Source organism: Rhinopithecus roxellana, chromosome 10 (genome assembly GCF_007565055.1).
Source record: "Rhinopithecus roxellana isolate Shanxi Qingling chromosome 10, ASM756505v1, whole genome shotgun sequence".
NCBI lineage: Eukaryota > Metazoa > Chordata > Mammalia > Primates > Cercopithecidae > Rhinopithecus > Rhinopithecus roxellana.
In genome coordinates, this window is record NC_044558.1 from 7,131,474 (window position 1) to 7,156,483 (window position 25,010).

General features: G+C 49.2%; 1 protein-coding gene across 7 annotated transcripts in view; it reads right to left on the minus strand.

The window, feature by feature from the left end:
* The window catches only part of CACNA1C (calcium voltage-gated channel subunit alpha1 C), a 647,971-nt gene that overhangs the window by 574,754 nt on the left and 48,207 nt on the right, over nt 1-25,010 (minus strand). For all 7 annotated transcript variants that reach the window (XM_030939233.1, XM_030939228.1, XM_030939229.1 and 4 more), the window contains exons 2-3: nt 12,873-13,194; nt 8,286-8,391 (exon numbers count right to left, since the gene is read on the minus strand). In XM_030939233.1, the coding sequence (XP_030795093.1) occupies nt 8,286-8,391; nt 12,873-13,194 (428 nt within the window). The remainder of the gene's footprint in view (nt 1-8,285; nt 8,392-12,872; nt 13,195-25,010) is intronic.

Below are 25,010 nucleotides of genomic sequence, written 5' to 3' on the forward strand. Positions count from 1 at the left end.
AAGTTTTGATTTTTTTTTAACAAAATCTGTTAATACTGCTACAGAGTGTTTAATCTTTAAACCATTTTCACATATACCTCATTGGATACTCACAGCGACCCTACACATCCCAGGGAACACCGCAAAAAACCCAAGCTGCGGTTTCATACAGTCCTAAGCTCCCACTCCAGCCCTGCCACTGCCTCACCAAGTCACCTTACTTCCCTGAGATTTCACTTTCTTATCTGAAATAAAGGGACAACACCTCACAGGATCCACTCACTCACCCAGGGTTCACTCAGCAGATATTTACGGAGAGCCTTACGTGTGTCCGTTACTGCCAAATCACCGGGGATACAGCCGTGAACAAGAGGGATACGTTCTTGACCCTCAAGTAAACAAATAAATAGAAAGGATAATTTACAGTTGTAGAGATTAGAAACATTGCACACGGCCTGGCACGGTGGCTCACGCCTGTAATCCCAGCACTTTGGGAGGCCGAGGCGGGCGGATCACGAGGTCAGGAGATCGAGACCACAGTGAAACCCCATCTCTACTAAAAGTACAAAAAAAGTTAGCCGGGCGAGGTGGCGGGTGCCTGTAGTCCCAGCTACTCGGGAGGCTGAGGCAGGAGAATGGTGTGAACCCGGGAGGCGGAGCTTGCAGTGAGCTGAGATCGTGCCACTGCACTCCAGCCTGGGCAACAGAGCAAGATGCCGTCTCAAAAATAAATAAATAAATAAATAAATAAATAAATAAATAAATAAATAAAAGAAACATGGCACGCAAAGCACTGGCACCTGGTGGTCACTCAATAAAGGCAATTACAATGACTAAGCAAGCGTTACTACTCCACGTGCCAAAAGAGATACCAACAGAGAGGTTGAGTGACTGACCTAAGGCCACACAGTTCAGATCTCTCCTCCTAGGTCAGTGCCTGCAACTGTAGCTCTGGTATGGCTTTTAAGACACACTCACACCCAGGTCCCACTCAGACCCATTCGGCAGGAAAACCTGAGGGGAGACCTGACTCAGTAGAAGCACTTTCCCAACGCACTGTGTCAAGCTCATTCTCTCATCCAAAAGCAGGCTCTGCACCCCGCCTTCCACACCCCACTGCACAGCACAGGAGAGGGTGTGTGTGCATGATACAGTGGCTATGTGGTGTGTTCCTTGCAGTTATCTATTAGTGTATTTTATAACCCTAGCATTTCTGCAAACCCTAACGCCCGCTGCATCAGGACAACACATATGAGATAGCAAAACAATAAAGCTCATTTCCTTATCACCATTACTGCTGATGCATGAAAGCCCCACAAAAAGACTTCTCGCTCTTAGGCAAACCTGATAATAAAAGAAAACACAGTTCACTGCAGGGAGAAGAGGGGAACCCAAACTGGCATTTTCATTCACTTCTCAAAGCATGGGGGCCAACAGGGCTCAGAGGCATCTCAGACCTTGCGGTGGTGGTCCAAGTGCGGGGCCCCAGGTCGCGAGATTCAACCCAGCACTGCGTGGGAGTGGGGGAACCTCAGGCTGACAGGCACCTCCTGAGCAAACTGGCAAGAGACACACAAAGCCTGGGGGTGGGGGACTGGGGTCCCCCACCAGTGCTCTCCCTCTGGGGCTCTTCTTTGGCCATTAATGGATCCCCGCTTCTCTCCCTGTGTAGTCAGAGGCAAGGGTGAGCACACAGACACCAATCCTGCTGGGTCAGAGCTGCCAAAAAGCACAGCATTTTGGTCTCCTCTCTCCCACCCTTCTGAGGCCAAAGCTAGCGCAAGGTGCCAATGACCCTGACTTACCCCCAGGGACCAGGTGGAGGGGAGGGGCCTTCAGCCTGGTTTAGAGTTCTAAAGAGCAACACATATTTGCCTGTGCTGGGCATGTCCTATGAAGTTTACTTACGTTAACTCACTTAATCCTCTCAACCAGGTTATGATGCGACTCTCGTTGCCCCAATTTTACACCAACAAACGGGCAAATCTGACATTTCAACCTTCTTCCTAGTTGAGCTCAAGCCCCTCTGACAGACGGCTTCTCCTCTCACAGCCTCTGAAGGAAGAAAGCCCAGCCAAAGGATGATCCCTTTTCTGGCCTCATCCCCTCTTCTCTCCACCTCCACTTCAAGCCTGGCCCTCTTGCTCCAGAAAGTACATGCACTGTTCTTTGCACAAGGTCAAATGCCAAATATATTCTCTTAATATTTCAACTCAAGCCAAGTCTTTGTAACTTCAGGGTATGCAGAGAAGAGGGAGTTTTCCACACACAGTGAGTCGGCTCCGCTTGCAGAGCTTGTTCAACAGACATCAGACAATCGACCTAACAGGTGATAGCTCTTGGTAGACGGGAGTTACAGCGGCTATATTATAAATCATGTGCTACATAGAGGTGGTATTGCCAATAACAGCACTGAGTCTAAAGAATGTCATGGCATGGCCCAGTTCAGCTTTCATTATGCTTCACTAGCATGAGGAAAAGATAACAAAGATGATGGATTTTGGTGTAAAAGTGTATGTTAGATGGAGCCTACAACAAACAGACTTTAAATAATGCAAGAGAGATCTTAAAAAAAAAAAAAAAAACTCTATTCTGGAATACTTTTCATCTCTTGGAAACAGAAGAAAGCAAAGTGTTAGAAAAATAAGGGGAGATTAAATTAAGCAGGTGGGAGAAAGGAAAGGGCCTGCGAGAGAATGGGTGGAAGCCGATGAGTTTGCGAGGGAATCTGAGAGCAGGAGCAAGCACAGATGTGAATTTGCAAGTGTGTGTGAAAAGAAGAATCTTTTCTAATTCTGTGACAGTGTGAGTGTGCTTTGCTAAACAGATTATTCTTGAACCCAATGGAGTGGGAAAGCTCTCAGCAGTTGACATGTGTCGTCTTTCTGCTTGGATCCTAAAGGGAACTTGTGGGTAGACAGAGCTGATTGCGGAGGGAGCTGAAGGTGGATCCAGTCACACCATGAGGAACATTCTAGGTCACTGTTCTCAAAGAGCAGCCCAGGACCACTTGCATCAGAACCCCAGGGGAGCTTATTAAAACTTCCAACTCCCAGGGCCCACTCCAGAATCAGAATTCCTGGGAGCAGGGCCTGGCAACACGCATTTTAATCATCTCTAGGATCTTATGCCACAGGGGTTGACAGCCACTGCTGCAGGTGCATCAGCATCTCTTCTTTGCTATTTCTCAGAGCAGGGCTCTGAAATAGCAATTCTTTAATGTTTTTTTAAAAAGCTATGAAACCAATGGAGGATTTCTCAAGCTTCGTTTTTGGGGTACATAAACGATTTGGGGCAACCCACTCTGGCACAACAATGGGAATGTTTCAAGCATTGAACCTCAGCAAACCGTTGTCATGCACCTAGTACTTCAGGGCCTCCATAGGGGTACAGACACAGATCAATATCCTCTTCTCTTACTTTCGGCCCTAAGCTCAGCTCTTCTCACAGTCAGGCCAATCCTCTTGTCATTGGCCTTGAGTTGCCGTGAACCACGCTTTTGAACTACCGACCAGCCCCTCTTGGATATCTTAAACTCTGTTTCCTTAGCTTCTAAGACTCCACTCTCAGCAGGTTGCCCTCCTTCCTCTCGGGCTAAGCCTTCCTGACACGTGGTGTATGTCCTTCCTTTGCTCCTCTTCCTCTACCCTCTGCAAACGTCACTGTTCTCCGGGGTCCGGCTGTGGTCACTGCTACCCTCCCGCTCCACCCTGATGCAGGTGCTCTGGACCATACCTACAGCTTCTCCTTGTGTCTCTCCTCCTGTTGCCCCCAAGTCTCCATCCTCAGCATAAACAGTCTCCTGGGCTGCAGGCCCCTGTCGACAGCCCATGGGACATCTCCAACCTCATGCTCCACGGGCTCCTCCACCTGACAATCATCAATCGTACACATCATTCCCTGCCCCTCAAATATGACCTTCCTCCTGAAGTCCTTCTCCTGGCCAAGGGCACCTGGCTCCTCATATCACCATCCTGGGAGCCAGCTCTCTCCTCCACCCATGATATCCATCTGGTTACTCATCCAGGCAAGCTTGCCTCCTAAATCCACTGCCCCTTCTCCATCCTTATTGTCATCATCATCTGGACTCTGGCAAGCTTTCTTTTTCTCTTCACAGTGAGGCCTCCATCTGAGCCATCTTCCTCATGCTGCAAGAGCACTCCTCTGCCGTTAAAGCCTTCGAGCCTCCTCCTCACCTGCAGTTAAGTCCAACAGTTTGCATGGGCCATCAAGCCCCCATTACCCAGCTCTTCTCATTCCCTCAAAACCAGCACCCCTTCCGCTGGTCCTAAAGAATGTGACCACAGGGCCTTTGCACATGAGTATACTTCAGCCTGAAGTATCTCTCACGGTATCCTCTTGAGAGATGCAATGCAAATATGTCAACCTATATGAAACTTGCCATGAATCCTTTCTCTACGGCAAAATGAATCAGTTCTTCCACCCTGACCCCTTATAAGACCTTTCACCATTTGAAACATCTGTTTACAGGTTTATCTTCCCTATTAATCACAGTGCTTATTTGTTGGTATAGATGTTTGGCAAATGACTACACACACACACATGAGTTAGACCAGTGGAAGGAGAGACCAGAAGGAGGACAGCAGGAAGGAGGCAACTGTAAGAGTCCAGGAAAAAAGCAACAGGGCCTGGGTTAGGGTGACAAGGATGACGATGATGACAATAACAATAGTATCCAGCACTATGAACAAGAGCCAACACTTAGCCCTTACTAAGGTGCTCTCCTAAGGGCTTTACATACTTGGACTCATTTAATCTTCACAACAACCCTATGAGGTAGGTACTGTCATTATTGTTATTTCCATTTCATAAATGAAGAAACTAAGGCACAGGAAGTCTAAACAAATGACTTTGAGAATAGAAAGAAGGCTAAATGTGATACATCGCAAATTACAATCTCCAAGACTGGATTCCTGCTCAGATGGGCACGGCAAGGGGAAGAAGATGTCAGAGATGATTCTGTGTGACAGCAAGGCCAGTGATGCCATCAATGCATTCCAAGGGAAAAGAAAAGGAGCAACATTCACCTGGGCTGTGTTTTGTTTTCTTCAGCGGGACAGGGTCATGTGGCAGGAGAGAGAATGAGTTCTATTTGGGGCTTGTTTCAGGTATCGGTAAGACATCCTGGCACATATAATTGTCACTGACAACCCTACTCTTCCCTAGAACCCTCTGAGATCACTTCCATTTTACAAGCTGGGGAACTGAGGTTTGGAAAGATTAAACAACCTCAGATTAAGATTCAGACTTAATTTTTTTTTTTTTTTTTTTTTTTTTTTTTTTTTTTTTTTTTTGAGGCAGAGTCTTGCTCTGCCGCCCAGGCTGGAGTGAGTGGCGCGATCTCGGCTCACTGCAAGCTCCGCCTCCCGGGTTCACACCATTCTCCTGCCTCAGCCTCCCGAGTAACTGGGACTACAGGTGCCCACCATCACACCCAGCTAATTTTGTTTTTGTATTTTTAGTAGAGACAGGGTTTTACCGTGTTAGCCAGGATGGTCTCAATCTCCTGACCTTGTGATCCACCCGCCTCGACCTCCCAAAGTGCTGGGGTTGCAGGCGTGAACCGCTACGCCCAGCCCAGACTTAATCTTAAAGTGGAGAAGCCAAGATTTGAAGTCAGGTCTGTCCAAGTCAAGTTTTGCTCTGCTCAAGAGGCCAGTTCTTCCCGAAGTTGACTAATCACTGGCATCCCTATGAGGAATTCTTTTTAATGCGCATCCCCAGACCATGCCCCAGAACTACTAAATGTGAATCGGATTCACCGGGGTGCTGGGGTCTGCATGGTTGGAGTTCTCTGGGGTTGTAATGACGTGCAGATTTTGAGGTCGCTGCGCCTGACCACAGGCCTCTCCAATGCAGGAAATACTGGGCCAGGCCTTTGGAAAGGCTTAGCACTGGAGATGTCAGTCTTAGCAACAATTTACCGGGAAAGGGAACTTAAATCTGTGGACACAGAGGAGCTCTCCAAGGGGAGAGTGCAGAAGAAAATCAGAGGGCTCAGGACAGAAGCCCTAGTAAACGTTCGTGCAGACACAGGAAGAGAGGCTGGAAGAAGCAAGGGGAGAATGTGATTTGAAAAGGGGGCATCTGCAGAGATGCTGCAGCTTGAAGATGCTGTAGAGAGCAAGGACCGGGAGGCGAGGTCACAGCACTCGCGATGGGTTTCTCCATGGGGCTGAATCATGTTCTGATTTATTAGCTGATGTGAGGTAGTGTTTATTTGTCTGTTTTAGGGGTTTTCTGATGCTCCCCCCACCGATCCCCCCCTCCCTCCCCCTTCAGCTGGCAGCATTCACTGCCCCAGGGAAAGTGCAACCCTGGGACTGTGGAATGCGGAGAATAAGGAGTCCTCTGCAGCTTTATTGAGGTATCATTGCTATACCATAAAATTCAGCCATTGTAAGTACGCAATTCGATGATGTTTGATAAAGTTACACAGTTGTGCAAGCAGCCCCACCATCTCGTGTAGAATATTGCCATCACTCTGCGGTGTGATAAAAACCCACCATCCCTCCCGCATCATCTGTACCCAGCAACCTCACTCCAGCTCCAGAATAAGTCTAGGGTGACCTCTTGTCCTGTCCTACGAGCCCCTCTACCTCCAGGAGGTCCAAGGATGAGGGGTCTCAGCCAGCCCAAGGTTTCCCTCTAGCTCAGTAACTCAAGCGGCTCCCTTAAACCTCCCGGGAACCGAGGGATGAAGGGGCTACATGTGGCCATGTCTAGGACCTAAGAAAAACCAAACTCCTCTACCCACTTTCACCACTGCTTGGGCCTTGGGCAGCCCAAAGCGTCATCAGCTTAAGAACAAGATATGGATTCTCTTTGGAACCAAGGCTCCTCTTTAAAAATTGCAGATTAAATGTTAAACTGCAGGAGAGGTTGGGAGGACCATGGCAGGGGAAGGAGGTGGCTGCACAGGGAAGAAACAGAACCAAGGGAAGGAGTTCCTGCTTCAGGAAGACACTCTGGCTTGTATTTATTTTGACGCAGTAAAGATTTCTTGCCCCTTAAGAGACAAGGTCACGCTTCAGACAGCCTCATGGACGGCGGCCGATGCTCTGCCTTCCGACTCCGGCCATGTCATCACTCAGTGCCGTGCCCAGCTGTGACATTTTTGGAGCCTGTCCCCAACAAATGGCCCCAAGCCAAGCCAAAGACACCATAGCCCACAGGCGGCGAACACCTTACCTGCTATGCATCAGCGGCTACCTGAAAAAACTGGGGTGACAGCAGAGAAGTTAAAATGTGCATCAGATTGTTTTTGCTGAAAGGGCCCAAGGAGATATCGAAGGTTACAAAACACAAGAACAACCAGTGTGATGGCATCAGCCCAGCAGCTGTGGAAAGGAGAATCCTACTAAGCTGCCTGCTTCTTTTGAAAACCATCTCATTGGATGGTCCCATCTCAGTAATTAAAGGGAGGTGCTCATGGCGGGGGAAAGATGGTGGCTCTGATGACCAAACATGCCGTGTGGAAATCATGTGAAGAGTGACGGTGTCTCTGCAATGGAGGGGGAGAAAGAGATGGGATGTTCCCTGAGTGCCTTTCGTAGAGGCATCCTGGAGTGCCCCAATTTTGCCAACTGCATTCCAGAGCTCTTTTCCGCACATGCCCAGACGGAGCAAAAGTCTTTGTAATGACTTCAAGCTCAGCCAAAAGTAAACACTCTCTCCACTTTTTCCATGGACCAATTCTAACCCCAAATTGCCAGAGCTGGCCCCTCAACAATCCAAATGGAAAGCCGCCTTTCCTAATAAAAGAAAGCCTTTCTAACTCAATAATAACATCTTGGCTGCAAAAGCAAACGTTCCTAAAAGCTTCCTAGAAATTATTTATCAAGCAGCAACGCTCCAGATCACCTGAGAAAACCCCACCAATGGAACAAAGACATTCAAAGTTAATACAACACACAACCCAAGAATAGGTGTTTGCTGCAGCAAACACCTGCACTCACAACTTTTGCAGCACATCTTGTAGCAGTCATGGGATTTGCTACTAAACATGCACACACACACACACACACACACACACACACACACACACACACACACACAGAGCTCACCACCACCTAACCGGAATATTCTTTTGGAAAACAGGCCGGGATGAGACAGGTAGCTGATTTGAATCAAGAGTAAAATAGCACGCGGGATGTGAGCTCTGCAGGGCTTCTGTACATGCCAAACACATGGCTCACTTCTCTCCCACATTTCATGAATCTATGTGATCTGAACGCAGTTCTCCATCGAGTGAAAAAGCAGAGACTTGAGGATGGTGGACTTACCAGGTTGGAATTAGTGGCGTTGGAATCATCTTCTGGAAAGGGAATATAGATCGCTAAGGCCACACAATTGGCAAAAATAGTCAGTAAAATAATTATTTCAAATGGTCTGAGAAAGGGAGTTAAGGAAGTTAATGCCACAGAAAGTACAAGTGAAACAAACATACATGTACGTATTTTTTCAAGTGAATCAAAGATTCATAAGAATTTTGTTTAAACAATGCATTCCAAGCCCCTTGTATTCTGAAAAGAAACATATGCCTTTTTAAGTACTGCTAGTGGGTCCCCGCCAACATTTTCCCTAATATGTCAAAAGCAGTGGAGGCCAGTCGCGTGCCAGAGTAAACACAGAGTTCTAAAAACTTTTCTCCCCTCCTTTTATTTATTTGGATTGCACTGGTCTTCATTCTTCCCCATGTGTGCCTGGGGTTGCCTCTAAAGAGCATGGCCTGTGCCAAGCACCCCGTTTCTTCACGGCTTACACCAAGCGGCCTGTGGGCCCATGCCCACCTGGAACAGGGGACATGGGTGGAACGGGATTCTAAGACAGAGAGACTTCCCCTGGGTTTCATTGACATTTGGAGATTTTATTTTTAATCTTTTAAACTAAAGTTAAGAGTGGTTTTCCATTTCTTCTCATTCTCTGACAGGATCCAGAGATCCTGAAGACCACCAAGAGCATGGCAGGGTGTCCGTCCTGAGTGAGTATAGGGAAGGAAGGCTGTCTCCTCTTTAAGGCTAAGTCTCACAGACAGCATAGAAACCCCTTTGGTCTGCAGAGGTCCTGCTTCAGCAGGCAAAGCTTTAATTCCAAGACCTCTTGATTTTTCCTTGGTGTGTGCTGGGCTCTAGCGGGACAGTCCAAGGTTCCCTCACCAGGAGCAGTGCAGGCAGAGGTTCCCACGCCCTGACTTCTTCATCACATTTTCAGGGAAGGACACACTCTCAAGAGAAAAATCAGCTAATGTGATAACACCCCTTCCAACGGGACCACCCCACACCCTCCATGGAAGGGCCTGTCTATGCTCTTCCAGCTCCATTCCCACCTACCCCGCTCCCATTGCCCAGTTTGTGGAGTCTCACAGGAGGAGGAAGACAGAGAAGGGTGGAGATCCGGGGTGAGGAGACCACCATAATTCTCTCAGGGAAATCCATACTCACAAAGTTAGTGAATACTGAGGCAGAAAGAGACCTTAGAGATTATTCAGTCTAACACTCTGAGGCCCAGAGAGCCTGAGAAACTTTCCCAAGGCCCCACAGCAGGTTGGTGACCAGCTGAGACTAGAACCCAGATTTCCCAATCACCAAGTCCAGCGTTCACTCCCCTGCCACAGACGGCCTTCTGACGTGTTCACCAGCAACCCTGGGCCAGGGTCACAGAATTGTGAACTGGGAGGAACCCGAGTGATTATCTTAGCACTGGTCTCCCTAGCCCTGTGGGTACTTCTGAGGATCCATTTTCCTGCAGAACATTTTCTGTGTCCACCTTGATATCAAAAAAGATGCCACACAGTGGACCCGCCAATCTCCCAACTTTGCAGGTGTGAAAAGTAAAGCAGCCAGTCCAAGACCCCGAGCTGGCACACAGCAGAGCCTGGACCGGAACCCAGACTGACTGACTAAGCTTTTACGTTCTGCTGTCCTTGTGCTGGATGAGGCACAAGTGGTGATGATGGGAGACAGATGCTGATGCTGGTGCCGGTGACAGTAAGGACAGAAGCTGACCTCTGCCAAGAGCTTGCTCAGTGCCAGGCACATTCTTATGCCCCTATGGAATTGCCCTGTGTGGAATGTACGCTTGTGATCACCACTTTCTAAATGAGAAAACTGAGGCACAGAAGGGTCAGATGTTAACTTGTGCCAGGTCACAGAGCGAGTAGTAGGATGGGTTCCAAGCTCAGGCACTCTCAGTGTTAAGGACTACTCCATACTGATCTACTCTAAAGTTACCTTGAAGGCTTTGTAGGCAGTTCTTTTAGCCCTCCTGCTGCACCACCTCTTGCCTCCCAAACCTTTTCTCGCCTGCTTAGGAAAGTGACACTGAGCCCACAGGCTGGCCAATTTCATTCCCATCAGCTGGTGCCTGTGCTCTCCCCATCGGGACAAGGACGCAACAACCTAGCCAAGCCAGACCCGTGCACACACACCCACAAAATGTCGCCTCACTGCCTCCACCACCGTGGGGGACAGCTGAGCTTGGGGTTTCTAGTACTATCAGTTCTCCTCCGCTCATTCAGACTATCCATCTATCCATCCTTCACTTTCTGCTAAAGGCACTGGGCTAATGCCAGAGAAGATCATGTGTAAAAACCAATCAGGCAGAGAAGAAAAGCCACCGGCTAAAAAGCAGAGAACCCAGGTGAGCCCTGGGAAGTGCTCCGTGTCACCAGGTGAGCCCTGGGAAGTGCTCCGTGTCACCTTTTGAGGCCCAGATTACTTTTTAAACTGCTTTTCCTTCCTAATGACAGTGTCAGATGCCACTTTTTCAAGAACTGGCTGGCTAGTACTCCAGGCTCTCTCCTTCCCTGTCCAGCCACTCTTCCCAAGCAATCCTGGAATGCCACCCACCTGGCACTGCTAAGGCTGGGCTCTCCTCCTCTCCTCCAGGTGGGAAGGCACATTCCCCCAGAGGAGTGGCCACAGCACCCAGGGAGGAGGTTTTAGGCCCAGATCCAGGTCCAGCATGTCCCAGTGCACCCGGACTGCAGCCCCCGAACATCCTCCCAAGTACCTAACTGGTTCTACCTAATATCTACTAGTACCTGCCTAGTCCTGCCTAGTACTATGGATGCAAAGGGTATGGGACATGCATGGACTTTGGGGTTAGGGGAACCTGGATTTGAAACCCAGCTCTGTCAGTCGCCAGCTGCGTGATTTGGGGCAAGTCCTTTGGCTTCTCTGGGCCTTGCTGCCCTTCTGTCAGGGGTGTCTGACCTGCAGGGCCCTCAGTTTTCCCACTCCCTGACTCCACCATGAACAGCTATGCAAGCCGTCCTACAGGGCTGACCAAGACCAAGCCTCCCGCCTAGTCCCCTGGGGACCAAAACCAGACCTGGCCACTCAGGCAGGCCAGCCAGGCAGCTGCAGCCACTTGTTTTAAAATGCATTTTCTTAAAATACTTTTAAGTTGAGGGGCTCAAACATTTATTTATTATTATTAATTTATTTATTTGAGACAGAGTTTCACTCTGATGCTCAGGCTGGAGTATAGTGGCATGATCTCAGCTCACTGCAACCTCTTCATCCCGAGTTCAAGCAATTCTCTTGCCTCAGCCTCCCGAGTAGCTGGGATTACTGGCTTGTGCTCCCACGCCTGGCTAATTTTTGTATTATTAGCAGAGACGAGGTTTCACCATGTTGGCCAGGCTGGTCTCGAACTCCTGACCTCAGGTGATCCACCTGCCTTGGCCCCTCAAAGTGCCGGCATTACAGGCATGAGCCACAGCACCTGGCTTCAAACATTTATAGAACTAACATCTCTGTCTCAACAGAAATTTTCTTTTATCTGTGGGCTATCTTCTTTCAACCAGTACCTGAGACTTTTAAATCTTTCCGCAGAAACTCATTGATGAAGCCTAATGCTCCCATCCTGGCCCTTGAGAGACATGGCAGTCCTGCCTGGGTGAATTCTTACTAAGAAAATTCCCACAGTCAGTACCAGGGTTCTAGTCCCATCTGTTCCTGACCACAGGACCCTGGAGAGCCTCTCCTGGGGGGCTCAGTTTCATCACTGGTGGAAGTGGGGGTGGAACTTCAGCGCTTAAAGTTCCTTCCCAATTTCTACAGCCCCAGGATCCTGATGAAGTAAGGCGCTTGTAACTCCCCAGTGAGAGCCCAGCCCTTTAAAGCCACTGTCTCTGAGGGACCCACTCACTTGTTTCCACATGGACAGACAGAACACTTCCAGACAGTGTTCTCAACTTCGTCTGCACGTTAGAATTACCCAGAGAGTTTTCTGTTGTTGTGTTTTGTTTGTTTTTATGCCTAGGTGGAACTGAGTGGTCTGTAGTTTGTTAGAACTTTCCAGGAGACTCTAATGTGCAGTCAAGGCTGAGAACCACTGCTTCGGGGCCCTTGAGCCAAGAGCCAGGGGCCCTGACCACGACTGCTCTTGCATCTCCTGAGCCCCTTTACCCTAGAGAGAGGGAAGGCCATGAAACCATCCAGTGCCACGGCACAGAGGGGAGAGAAGTGAATGAGGCAGCATGTAACTAACGACTGTTACCCCAAGGCATGAGTGGGCCCCTGGGCAAGCTCAGCTACAGGAGATGATATTTCATAACTTCTTAGGCTCATTTTCTCAAATGTTGCTTATTCTATGAAAAACAAAACAAAACAACCAATCCAGGCAGCTTATTATACAAGCAGATTGCTGAGCCTTGTCCCCAGAGATTCTAATTCATCAAGTCTAGGGCAGGGCCCAGAACTCTGCATTTCATGGCACCCCAGTGATGCAGATGCAGTAGGCCCAAGGCCCCGTTTGTAGCCCAGCACCGCTGACACAGCCTGTGGCCCAGGCTGTAGGCCTCAGAGGGCTGGCCCCAGGGTGCAGGTCCCAGGAACATGCCCAGCCCAGCGAACAAAGGATATTTCCATTCGACAATGCTGATGCAGGCCCTCCGGATGGGGTTCTTCAGGGTCAGGCAGAGCAGGGCTCGGGGCGGGCGTGTGGCCGTGGTGCTGCCCTGCTTCTTGGGCTTCCCGTATTGCTGTCGCTTCCGCTGCGTGGAGCTGACTGTGGAGATGGTCGCATTGCCAGCACTGCCCATCAGCTTAGCCTGCCGGGCTGCGTCAATGGCCGCCTGCCAGGACAGGGCGGCCCCCGGGGTGGGGATGTGCTCAGGGGCCAGTCCCGCGGCCGCATTGGCATTCATGTTGGCATGGGCGGGGCGTGGGCTCCCATAGTTGGAACCTGTGGCAAAAGAGAAAAGAACACAACAGTGACTACATAGAAAATAGGAGCACTTCTGACACTCTCTGGACCCCAGATTCACAATTTTTTCAAAATCTTATTTCAAGCTATTGCAGGTGGTTAGGAGGTGGCACAGTGGAAACATGAGTGTGAGATGCTGAGGGAACAGGGCCAGGATCCTTCCGGTCCTGGTTCAGCTGGGTGACCTTGGGCACGTCACTCCGCTCTAGTCTCCTTGCCTCACCTTAGGTGGGCGAGAGATGAGATCCGTGCATGACAGCACGTATGGACCTCAGCAGAAACAGATAAAACACAACACATTACCTGCAAATTAAAATATGTATTTTAAGAACACATGCAAACGAAAGGATATTCATGAAATCGAATAGAATGACTGTTTAAGGACGGTGAGGAGGAAAATGAGAGTAAGATATGGGGGCAAGGAGGAAGCATAAATGAATGAGTGAGTGAATGTGAGAGGTCATCGCATGAATCAATGATGAAAAGGTACAATGAACTAGAGTATGATTCACCCAACTCTCCGCACCTGAGTTCCAATAAACAAAAATAAATATAATAAAGTGAGAAGGTTGCACTAGAGTAAGGTCACATCCAGCTACCTCAAAGCCATCTGGGCTTTAAGTGTTGGTTGACCAGAAGGGATAGGCTAGGGGAGCTGTGATGGTTTTAAATCATGTCAACAAATCCCTTCACATCTGACATCCCTTTCACTGAGAAAGATCTACGCCCTCCTCTTGAAATAAGGTCAGCCTTTGGTGACTGTTTTACCAATGAAGTACAGCAAAAGTGACACCATGTGACTTCCAAGGATAGCTTAAAAAAAGAAAGGCCACATTGCACCCCCCTGACTGTCTCCGGATGGTCGCCCTGGAGGAAGCCAGCCCCTACACAAGGCAGCCATTCAGCCCTAAGCTGCCAGGCTGTGAGGAAGCCCAGACTAGCCTCAACAGAGAGGCCATGTGGCAAGAGAGAGTCCTGGCCAGCCCAGCCGCTCCAGTCACCATCTGACCGCCACCCCAGGAGAGACCCCAAGTCAGGACTGCCCCAAATCAGTAACTTTTTGAATTACTGACCCACACAAGAACTTCCTGAACTCCTGACCCACAGAGACTAAGCAATAACAGGGTGTCTGCTGTTGTGAGCCACTTTGTTTTGGGGTGATTCATTAGACAGCATTTGCTATCTGGGAAAGGGAGCTGTGAGTGGCGGGGGTTGATGGGGGTAGGGGAGAGGGACAATGTCAGGAAGGAAACCTGATTGGAACCAGTGTAACCCAGGACTCCAACCTGTACAGGGACAGCTGCCCTGCTCCGGTGTCTAGGCAACGAAGCCTCTGAGACTGTCCCTAAGACAGCACATATGCTTGGCAAACACTCTTTGGCCTGTTAGGCTGGATGCCTCGCTCTAGAATCTGTAAGGTTTGCCAAGCGATCAGCTCAGCCTGGCCCAAACCTGAATCTCCCAGAACACACGCGTGACCTTGAGACGTGGTACCGCTAGTCAATTGGCCAGGTGCCGCGGGATCAAGAAAAGCCGCAGAGAAGAGGGTGCTACTGTGGGCAGTGAGGTTGGCATCTGAGGCCACCTCAGCTGCCCAGGAGACTGTGGCCGGAGCAGCCAGACCAGTTGCACACACATCAGCCTCCGAGGCCGCCCACAGCGACCTTTTGTGTTCCATGTGCACAAGGTCTTCCGGGGAAGCCACTGGATCTGAAGGCTGCTGGCTCAACCTGATTGACCCCCTCCCTCTCCTCACCTGTGACTAAGACACAGATGAACACTTGGTGCCTCTCCCAGCCACCTCCCCAACTCTCACCTTGGACTGATCCTTCTATGTTTGACCTCCAAGGTAACTTTGCTCCCCATGTGACCTGCTTTCTAGAACCTATCACCACCCCCTCCACCCCGTCCCCACAGGAACCTGTGAAGAGCACACGACCCGGCTTAGCCATGTGAACATTTTCACCTAGAGAGAGTCTGCCCCAGAGGCAGAGCCCCAGCAACCTCACCAGATTCCTCATCCAGCCACACCTGAAGTTAGCCCTTCCCTAAGCCACACGCAGGTGAGACAGGTGTGGCCTCTTGGGGCTGACCTCCATTAGGGCTGTACTGCAAGGCTGGCTGAGCCTCCCCTTCTCCAAGTAATTTTCCCCCACCCACCGTGATGTTTAAGTGACTTAAGTAACTTAGCCAAAGCTAATGTGAAATGGCTCTCTGTCCCTTGCAACCAAAAAACGACCTAATATGCTTGGTCGGTGCCCAAAGCTTGGACCTGGTGGGGCTGTCATTTCTGTTGGACTCCAGTCTATATCCTTTCCATCACACCAGTGACAGACAATAAGTTTCAACTTTTATGCCAATTGATTGACATCACTGTCCAAAATGCTATATACTTAAAGGACTCTGAGGATGAAAGATTAGTGTTGTCCGCCACGGGCACAAAGGGCAGGGAATGGCATCACTCATGCCACATAGCTACCACCCCTGCATGATCCCAAGAAGACCCCTCAGGTCCTCTTGGAGACCAGCTGGTCAGCTGCCTCCTATCCCACAACAGTTGCCACCTGCTCTACCTCCATCTGGCCCCTGTAGCATTACAGCCCCGCCTCCACTCCTCAAGGCCTGGAAAATTACCTCTCTGCCATACCCAATTCATAGCCACATTCTCAATGCGACACCAACTCTCACCTAACCATATATATTCCCTTCACCTTCCTCCTGTTCTCTGTCCCAGGGATAAACTGCATTAACCAGAACATCAGGCTCAAGGAGGACGTGACACTCCCCACCAGGAGACGTCTCATCTCTCCCGTAACTCGTCCCTGTCCTCCCTGCACTCGCTGTGTAGATCCCAAGCCTAAAGTGAGGAAGACCCCAGTAAGGCTGGGACCTTAACCTTTCTCACAAGATCCAGCAGGAAAAGACATAAAGAATGCATTTGAATTAATAAAGGCACCCAAAGCACGAGAACTGCTTGAACACCCAGCGAGCATGCGTGTCTCCATCTAACACATAAGAAGACAAAGGAGTGTCTGACTCACTAAAGGTCACAGAATGGGCGACGGAGGGTTGCTGCAGCAGGCACAGGGCTCACAGTGAGCTGCTAGACTCTACCCCTGCCTCCTCAGCCCTCTCTCACACACTCCACATGCACGCACACACGTGCTCGTGTATATGGTGACAGACAAGGTGCACACCTCCTCCTGGGCTTCTCCAGGCCTCGAGATACAAGGGGCTGGATTTCTGAGCCCAAGAACATTCTTTCTGTTTACTATGATCTCCACGTGACAGCATCCACTACGCCACCTGCCCCCGCAGTAACCTTGGGCCGCCTCTTAGGCAAAAGTGGAAAGCGCCCCTGTTTCCATCTGCTGCACTGGAGCCACCGAGCTCCTGCCTCTTTGGCTTGCCAGAGAAGGCTGGAACTCTAATTTTGCTCCATTCAGTCTGTGGTATATAATTTTTTTCTTCCTAGACTCTCTGTTTGGCACTGACAAAATTTAATAGACTATTTTAGTTCCTAGACTAACTTCTCCTTTTCCCTCAGATACATAAAAGCTGCCCTGTCCCCAACTGTTGGCATTCCCAGACCCCAAGTCACTCATTGTAAGCCCTCCTCAGCTCACGCCTCCCCTGAGATGACTGTCCCCAGACCTTAATCTTTGTACTCACCCCCATGCATTGCCCTTAATCTCCCCCTCTCATACAGGCTACCAGTCCCAAGAGTCCCAGGAGTTTGGGGACAACACTTGGAAAGAGGGCAGGAAGCCCCAGCCTGAGAACACATGCACCACCCAGAAAAGCTGCGTGAGGTGCACCTCCTAGAGCACGAGGTAGAAGCTTCCAAGATGGCAGCTGGCTGTGCAGAGCCCCGGGGCAGCTCTGAAAACCACATCCTGGTGAGCTGCCTTCTGAGCCCTCCCAAAACTCCATGGGGGACCTTATTTATATTGTAAACCATTCCCAGAGCGCAAGGACCTCTCTGGAGCACACCATCTGGAGAAAGCACATAGGAACCAGCCCATGGGGAAAAATGGAATGTCAACCTCTCCCTAGCCAGAGGCCAAGAAAACAACCTACACTATTTTGGTCCTGGCAGCTCTGAGCATTGCTGCGGTCCTATGACATGACGAGGGCCCTGCACAGGAACGCGGAGCCACACACAGGTGAGACAGGTATGGCCTCTCGGGACTGGCCACCTCTGGGCCTAGGCCTCCCTTCTCCAAGTAATTTTCCCCACGCACTGCGGTAGATCCCCACCCTGACCTGAGACACACGGACCATTCTATAGCAACACTGTCTAATACAATGTTTACAGTCATGGAAACGTTCTATCATCCTAGGCTGTCCAATACCCTAGCCACCAGTCATATGTGGCTCCTGAGCACTTGAAATGCTCCATGAGTATCTCCGGGTCACCCACAACAGGGTGGCACAACTACCCAAAGCTCCCAGGAGTGGAAAATCCCCATCTCTGGCTTGATGTTTTGAATCCAGAGTGGTGCCATGAAGGTAAGGCAGGCAGCATTGTGTCCCTGATGGCTTTTGTTAGCACGAAATCACCACCCAATGCAAAGAGATCCATTTTCAAATTAGAAAGCTGATTCTTTTTTTTTTTTTTTTTTTTTTTTTTTTTTTTTTTTTTTTTTTTTTTTTGAGACGGAGTCTCGCTCTGTCTCCCGGGCTGGAGTGCAGTGGCCGGATCTCAGCTCACTGCAAGCTCCGCCTCCCGGGTTTACGCCATTCTCCTGCCTCAGCCTCCCGAGTAGCTGGGACTACAGGCGCCCGCCATCTCGCCCGGCTAATTTTTTGTATTTTTTAGTAGAGACGGGGTTTCACCGTGTTAGCCAGGATGGTCTCGATCTCCTGACCTCGTGATCCGCCCGTCTCGGCCTCCCAAAGTGCTGGGATTACAGGCTTGAGCCACCGCGCCCGGCCTGATTCAAAGCTCAGGCTCCTGGCTGCCAGCTGAAAGGATGCCACCATTTAAGTCTGCTCTGGCTCTGCCTGACTGGGCTATTTCCACCGATGCTCCCACCCCTGAACAAGGCCCTGAGCAGCTGTCTGGAAGATCAAGCCACACACCAATAGGTAGGTGCCCCCCAGCAGTGACCTAATCCCCAGACATAAGACAATGTCTCCCACCTGTCAAATGGCCCAGCTCCCCTGAAGACAGCCTCTGCATTCTCCTCCTGCACCCAGGTGCTGCTGCTGGGGACCAGGAGGAAGGCAGGACCCCAGCACAGTCTGGCCAGCCTCGTGTCATTCTGCTCTGCAAGGGTCCAAGTGAGGAGTCCAAGTTAGGAGTCAGTGGCATGTGCTTCCTGGGTGTCCCCTGTGAGTAAGGGGCTTGGTGCTGGGGACTTGGAAAGTGTTCAGTGATGAAACAATTGGTTTTTTTTTTTTTCTTTAATCCATCTCTATTTCTGCACCTGATTCAGGGCCGTATCCCAGAAAATGCTCAACAGTTTGCTAACAACTGTAATCATACTGTTGTCATGATACAGATAAAGGTGGACTACAGGGACACTGTCTGGAGTCAGTCCATCCATCTCTAAAGAAGGCGCTTATTCTCAAGCCACGTGCTCTTCTACTGACTTCTTGGATGTAACCACGGGGCAGAAGTTCTGAGGAAAGAGGCGGTGAGGAAGACGTCCATCCTAGTCCAGGCCACTACCTGTTTCTTGCCCAGAAGTGCTGCAGTAGTCCCCCGCCATTTCCCTCAGCCCACTCTTGGCCATCCCCAAGCCAATCTCCACGCAGCAGCCAAAGTCACCTTTTAGAAACAGAACTTGTAAACTGGGCCCCGTCATTCCCCTAGTTCGATCCCTTCAGAATCCAAACTCCTTGTGACAGCTTACAACACCTGCACAGACTGGCCCTGGCCCACTTCTCTGAGTTCACCTCACTCCCCTCTGGGCCTGGTCCAATGCACTCCTGACACAGTGGCTCATTTCATGCCTCAGACATGCTCAGTTCTCGCCTGCCACAGTGCCTTTGCATGTACTTACAATGTCTCCATGTTCTTCCCTCTGCCCTTTGCTAGGCAATCCCTTCTCACAGTTCAGGTTTGGTCTCAGGTGATCCCTTCTTCAAGCCTCTACTCCAAAGAAGCAGAACTCAAACAGCTGCCAGTGTTCTCCCCACTTCCCTGCCTCCATACCACCCTTGAATAAACATGCCCAACAGCCCTGGCATTGGAAAGGGACCCCCCAATCAGCCGTGTGTAGGAAAAGGTCTGAGGCGACCAGCCTGCTTCAGCAGCAGTCCCCCTGCTTGGCCTTGGCGCCTTCTGTGAGCACAAAGGCAGGTCACTCCTCCACCTTTGCAGACACAGACACCCAGACTGATTTAGAGGGCGCGCAGCCTGCCGCTCACACCGAGAAAGGGAAGAACTGCCAATGAATTTCTCCCTGAAGTCCTGACCACTGAGCAATCTCCGTGGGGCAAAGGGAATGCCTTCTCTCAGGCCAGCATGTCACCTAGAAGCCCACTTGACTCTCGCAGTCTATCATCTTGCTGTAGTGACAAGGGGCCTACATTCCCTTTAAGAGCACAGCAGACAACCCGGAACAGAAACCGGACTTTCTCTGCCCACTAAAGGCCCAGTGACTAGAAAGCTGGGCCATTAATCTTCTCTATCTATTAAAGATAGCTGGAGGACGTGAACAAAGAGGACACCGTCTCTTGGTCTCAGACGATAGGCCGAGGCCCAGCTTTATAATTGTCATCTCAAGCCCAATGGCACACTTCTCTGGAAGGATGGCGTGTGCTGGGCACCATGTGGTGGGTGAGAGGCTGGTAAACTTGGCGGTCTCAGCAGCTCTTCCACCCTCCTCCTACTGTGCCCGCTGGACCGCAGGAGCTAGAGGGCTAAACACAACGGCTCCCAACCTCCCTTGGAGTGAGAAATCCCGACACAACGTTCGCCAATCAAGAACTGAATCAAAACTAAGTCAGGTGGGGGAGGCGTCTATTTTGCAGGTAACAAGCTGACAGGGCCATGCCAGTGGTTTCCTGATTCCTGGGTCATTCATAAGGTGGTGTGATCCCAGAGCCAGTCCTTGGCACAGTGGCTTCCAGGTCCCCCAGCCTCATCATTGTACCTGAGCTGCAGTTTCCTCGGCGGGTGTGTTCTGCAGCGTTGTTTTGGGAATCGTTCCCACAGACCCAGCCTAAAGCCTGCTCTTGAAGCACTTCCAATTATTGTATAAACCCCCACATTCCTGTACTGAGTGTCCTTCCTCCAAAAATGGCTGCAGATGTTTCTGTGACAGGCCTGAACCCTGACCGAGATATATAGACCCGTCTATAGCAACGCCGTCCAATACAATGTTTACAGCGATGGAAACGCTCTATCATCCCAGGCTGGATTGCAGAGCCCTAGCCACCGGCCATACGCAGCTCCTGAGCACCTGAACTGCCGCTAGCACATCTGCCAAAATGCATTTTGAATTTTACTTAATGTTCAATTACTGTACATTTAGATAGTCACATGTGGCTAGAGGCTCCCACACGGCAACACAGGTTGTGCTGTATTAAGAGGAAGTCCTTGTGGGAAGAGCCTGGTGACGAAGAAGTGTGAGAAGTAAGGAAGATGACGAGCAGAGCACTGAATTCAAAATTGTGGAAAAACTTTTTAAAAAGGCAATCGAGAATGAATTCAGATGTTGATGGGTGGGTGGATTTTCTGGTCAGGAATTAACCACCCTATGCAAAAAGACGTATTTTCAAAGCATAAGAGATTCTAAGATCCAACAAACAATGTAGAAACCAAAAGTCCTTTTTCAGTATCTAATACTCTCATGACATAAATGAGAGATGACTTTCTTCTCAATGGGCAAATGGGGAAGCTGGCGTTCCCCTCCAGCCTAAGCAAGAGAAATCCCCAGGACTCCCCAGCTGAGGTGAACACCCGCTCCAGGGTGGGCACCCAGTGGCTTCAGGACGCCCAGCTGAGGTGAAAACCCGCTCCAGGGTGGGTGCCCAGTGGCTTCAGGATGCCCAGCTGAGGTGGAAACTCTCTCCAGGGTGGGTGCCCACTGGTTTCAGGACTCCCCAGCTCAGGTGGAAACCCGCTCCAGGGTGGGCGCCCAGTGGTTTCCCGATGCACCCGCCGCCGAGACGCATCTGACTGCGCTTCCTCCTACCTGAACTATTTTCACACCATCTCCAGCAGCATTCTGTCACTCTGCCCGCCTTCCTTTTCCCTACCCTGCTACAGACACAGTTCATGAGAGGCAGGGGTGCCCAGAAGAGGCCCCATGACCACAGCAGTCAAATGTACTCCAAAACTAGGAGACTGTGAGGGCGCCAGGACATCTGCGGCTCTCTCCCCAACCCAACTGACCAGTACTCCCTCAAATACAATTGTCTCTTTTCTATCCTACAACCCACCTGCCTCCGATGACTGCATGAAGGCAGGAGAAGGCAAAGAGCCTGGAGCACTTCAGAGGCCCAAGCCAATGGGAAAAGCGGAAAAGCTACAGCATTCACACCTGCTAGTGATCCAGCAAACCACACCCTGCTCTCTGTTCTTTACAGGACAGCTGGCCGAAAGAACGTAGAGAAAGGAAAAGGAAGCCTCGTAAGGAACCCCCAGAAGCAAACCACCTGCGATGACCTCAAGGCCAACACCGCTTTGGCGAGAGGAGCCTGATATCACACCCTTGGCACTCAAGGGCTCTCATATTGACATCAGAGACCAGAAGGAAGAAAACAAACTGAGAGACCCACAGCTAAGCCATGGCCTTCAGCTAAAGATGACAAATTGCCATAATTTTTGCCATAAAACGCTTCTTCCACTTATTTCCAAGCATGGAGAGGAAGGAAGTCACGACCTCTTCCTACTTGAACTAAAGCAGCTATCACCACCTGGTGATAGCAAACCTAAATTACAGGCCCTAGTTGAGTGTTAATTCACATTTATTGAAAATCAGCATTTCAACTCTTTTAGTGTGGCAGGAGAGATTACTGAATGGGCAAAAGCTGGAAGCATTCCCTTTGAAAACCGGCACAAGACAAGGATGCCCTCTCTCACCACTCCTATGCAACACAGTATTGGAAGTTCTGACCAGGGCAATCAGGCAAGAGAAGGAAATAAAGGGATATTCACATAGAAACAGAGGAAATCAAATTGTCTCTGTTTGCAGATGACATGATTGTATATTTAGAAAACCCCATTGTCTCAGCCCAAAATCTCCTTAAGCTGATAAGCAACTTCAGCAAAGTCTCAGGATACAATATCAGTGTGCAAAAATCACAACCATTCCTATACACCAATAATAGACAAACAGAGAGCCAAATCATGAGTGAACTCCCATTCACAATTGCAAACAGAATAAAATACCTAGGAGTACAACTTACAAGGTATGTGAAGGACCTCTTCAAGGAGACCTACAAATCACTGCTCGAGGAAATAAGAGAGGACACAAACAGACGGAAAAACATTCCATGCTCATGGATAGGAAGACTCAATATCATCAAAATCACCATACTGCCCAAAGTAATTTATAGATATAATGTTATCCCAATCAAGCTACCATTGACTTCCCTCACAGAATTGGAAAAAACTACTTTAAATTTCATAGGGAACCAAAAAAGAGCCTGTATAGCCAAGACAATCCTAAGCAGAAAGAAGAAGCCTGGAGCCATCATGCTACCTGACTTCAAACTATGCTACAAGGCTACAGTAACCAAAACAGCATGGTACTGGTACCAAAACAGACATATAGACCAATGGAACAGAACAGAGGCCTCAGAAATAATGCCACATATCCACAACCCTCTGATCTTTGACAAACCTGACAAAAACAAGCAATGAGGAAAGGATTCGCTATTTAATAAATGGTGCTGGGAAAACTGGCTAGCCATATGTGGAAAGCTGAAACTGGATCCCTTTCTTACACTTTATACAAAAATTAACTCAAGATGGATTAAAGACTTAAACGTAAGACCTAAAACCATAAAAACCCTAGAAGAAAATCTAGGCAATACTATTCAGGACATTAGCATCGGTAAAGACTTCATGACTAAAACACCAAAAGCAATGGCAACAAAAGCCAAAATAGACAAATGAGATCTGATTAAACTAAAGAGCTTCTGCATAGCAAAAGAAATTATCATCAGAGTGAACAGGCAACCTAAAGAATGGAAGAAAATTTTTGCAATCTACCCATCTGACAAACGGCTAATACCCAGAATCTACAAAGAACTTAAACAGATTTACAAGAAAAAAATAAATAACTCCATCAAAAAGTGGGCAAAGGATATGAACAGACACTTCTCAAAAGAAGACATTTATGCATCAACTATAAAAAAAAAAAAGCTCATCATCACTGGTCATTAGAGAAATGCAAATCAAAACCACAATGAGATACCATCTCATGCCAGTTAGAATGGCGATCATTAAAAACTCAGGAAACAACAGATGCTGGAGAGGACGTGGAGAAATAGGAACACTTTTACACTGTTGGTGAGTGTAAATTAGTTCAACCATTGTGGAAGACAGTGTGGCGATTCCTCAAGGAACTAGAACTAGAAATACCATTTAACCCAGCAATCCCATTACTAGGTATATAGCCAAAGGATTATAAATCATTCTACTATAAACACACATGCACACGTATGTTTACTGGGGCACCATTCACAATAGCAAAGTCTTGGAACCAACCCAAATGCCCATAAAGACAGACTGGATAAAGAAAACTGTGGCACATATACACCATGGAATACTATGCAGCCATAAAAAAGGAAGAGATCATGTCCTTTGCAGGGACATGGATGATGCTGGAAACCCTCATCCTCAGCAAACTATCGCAAGAACAGAAAACCAAATACCGCATGTTCTCACTCATAAGTGAGAGTTGAACGATGAGAACACATGGACACAAGGAGGGGAACATCACACACCGGGGCCTGTCAGGGAGTGGGGGGCTAGGGGAGGGATAGCAATAGGAGAAATACCTAAAGTAGATGATAGGTTGATGGGTGCTGCAAACCACCATGGCATGTCTATACCTATGTTGCAAACATGCACATTCTGCACATGTACCCCAGAACTTAAGTATAATAAAAAATAAAATAAAATAATCTGCCTGCCTGAAGACAGAGAGCCCTCTACAAAAAGGAGAAATCCTTCAGGTTGCTGATGTCCGGGGAGCAGAGACGGGGTGCAGACGGCGGGGAAGAATGCCCCAGCAGCCAGGCACCACACTGAGGGAACCCAGCCACTGGCTCAGCCTCCCCTTTCCTTCGGCTGCTGAACGCCTGAGATGAATTCAACTCAAATACTAGGGTCCTTCTCTTATTTTCCCAGCAACTCACAAGCTCCTTGCGAGCAGGAAACAGCGTTGTGGCCTCAAATCCTAGTCTGGTGTTGCCAGGAGGCAATCAAAACACATTGGCCACATGGAAGTTCCTTTACGGAACTTTAATTTTGGCCTTCAAAGGTTTCTGTGCAGAAGTATATGGGAAAGATGCTCTTCCACGATTTTAAATTAGTATGTTTGCCATATGTTCAATGTATCTATTATCACTGGTTAAATGAATATGTGTTCCTTGTTCCCAACAGGAGGGAAGTCCCAGGAAGCCCTAAGCCTTTGTCTGTTTTGTACCACCGTATTCACAGAGCCCAGGGCAGCCCGAGTATGGTATGTGCACCGTACCAACATGCTGAATGAAAGGATGACTCAACATGTATCTGTCCCAAGGCTTTTTTCCCCATAATAGTAATTACTTGGGCTTCGGTCCCATGATGCAGGGGTTCTGTCGCTCTGGCCCACTTTATTGGTAGG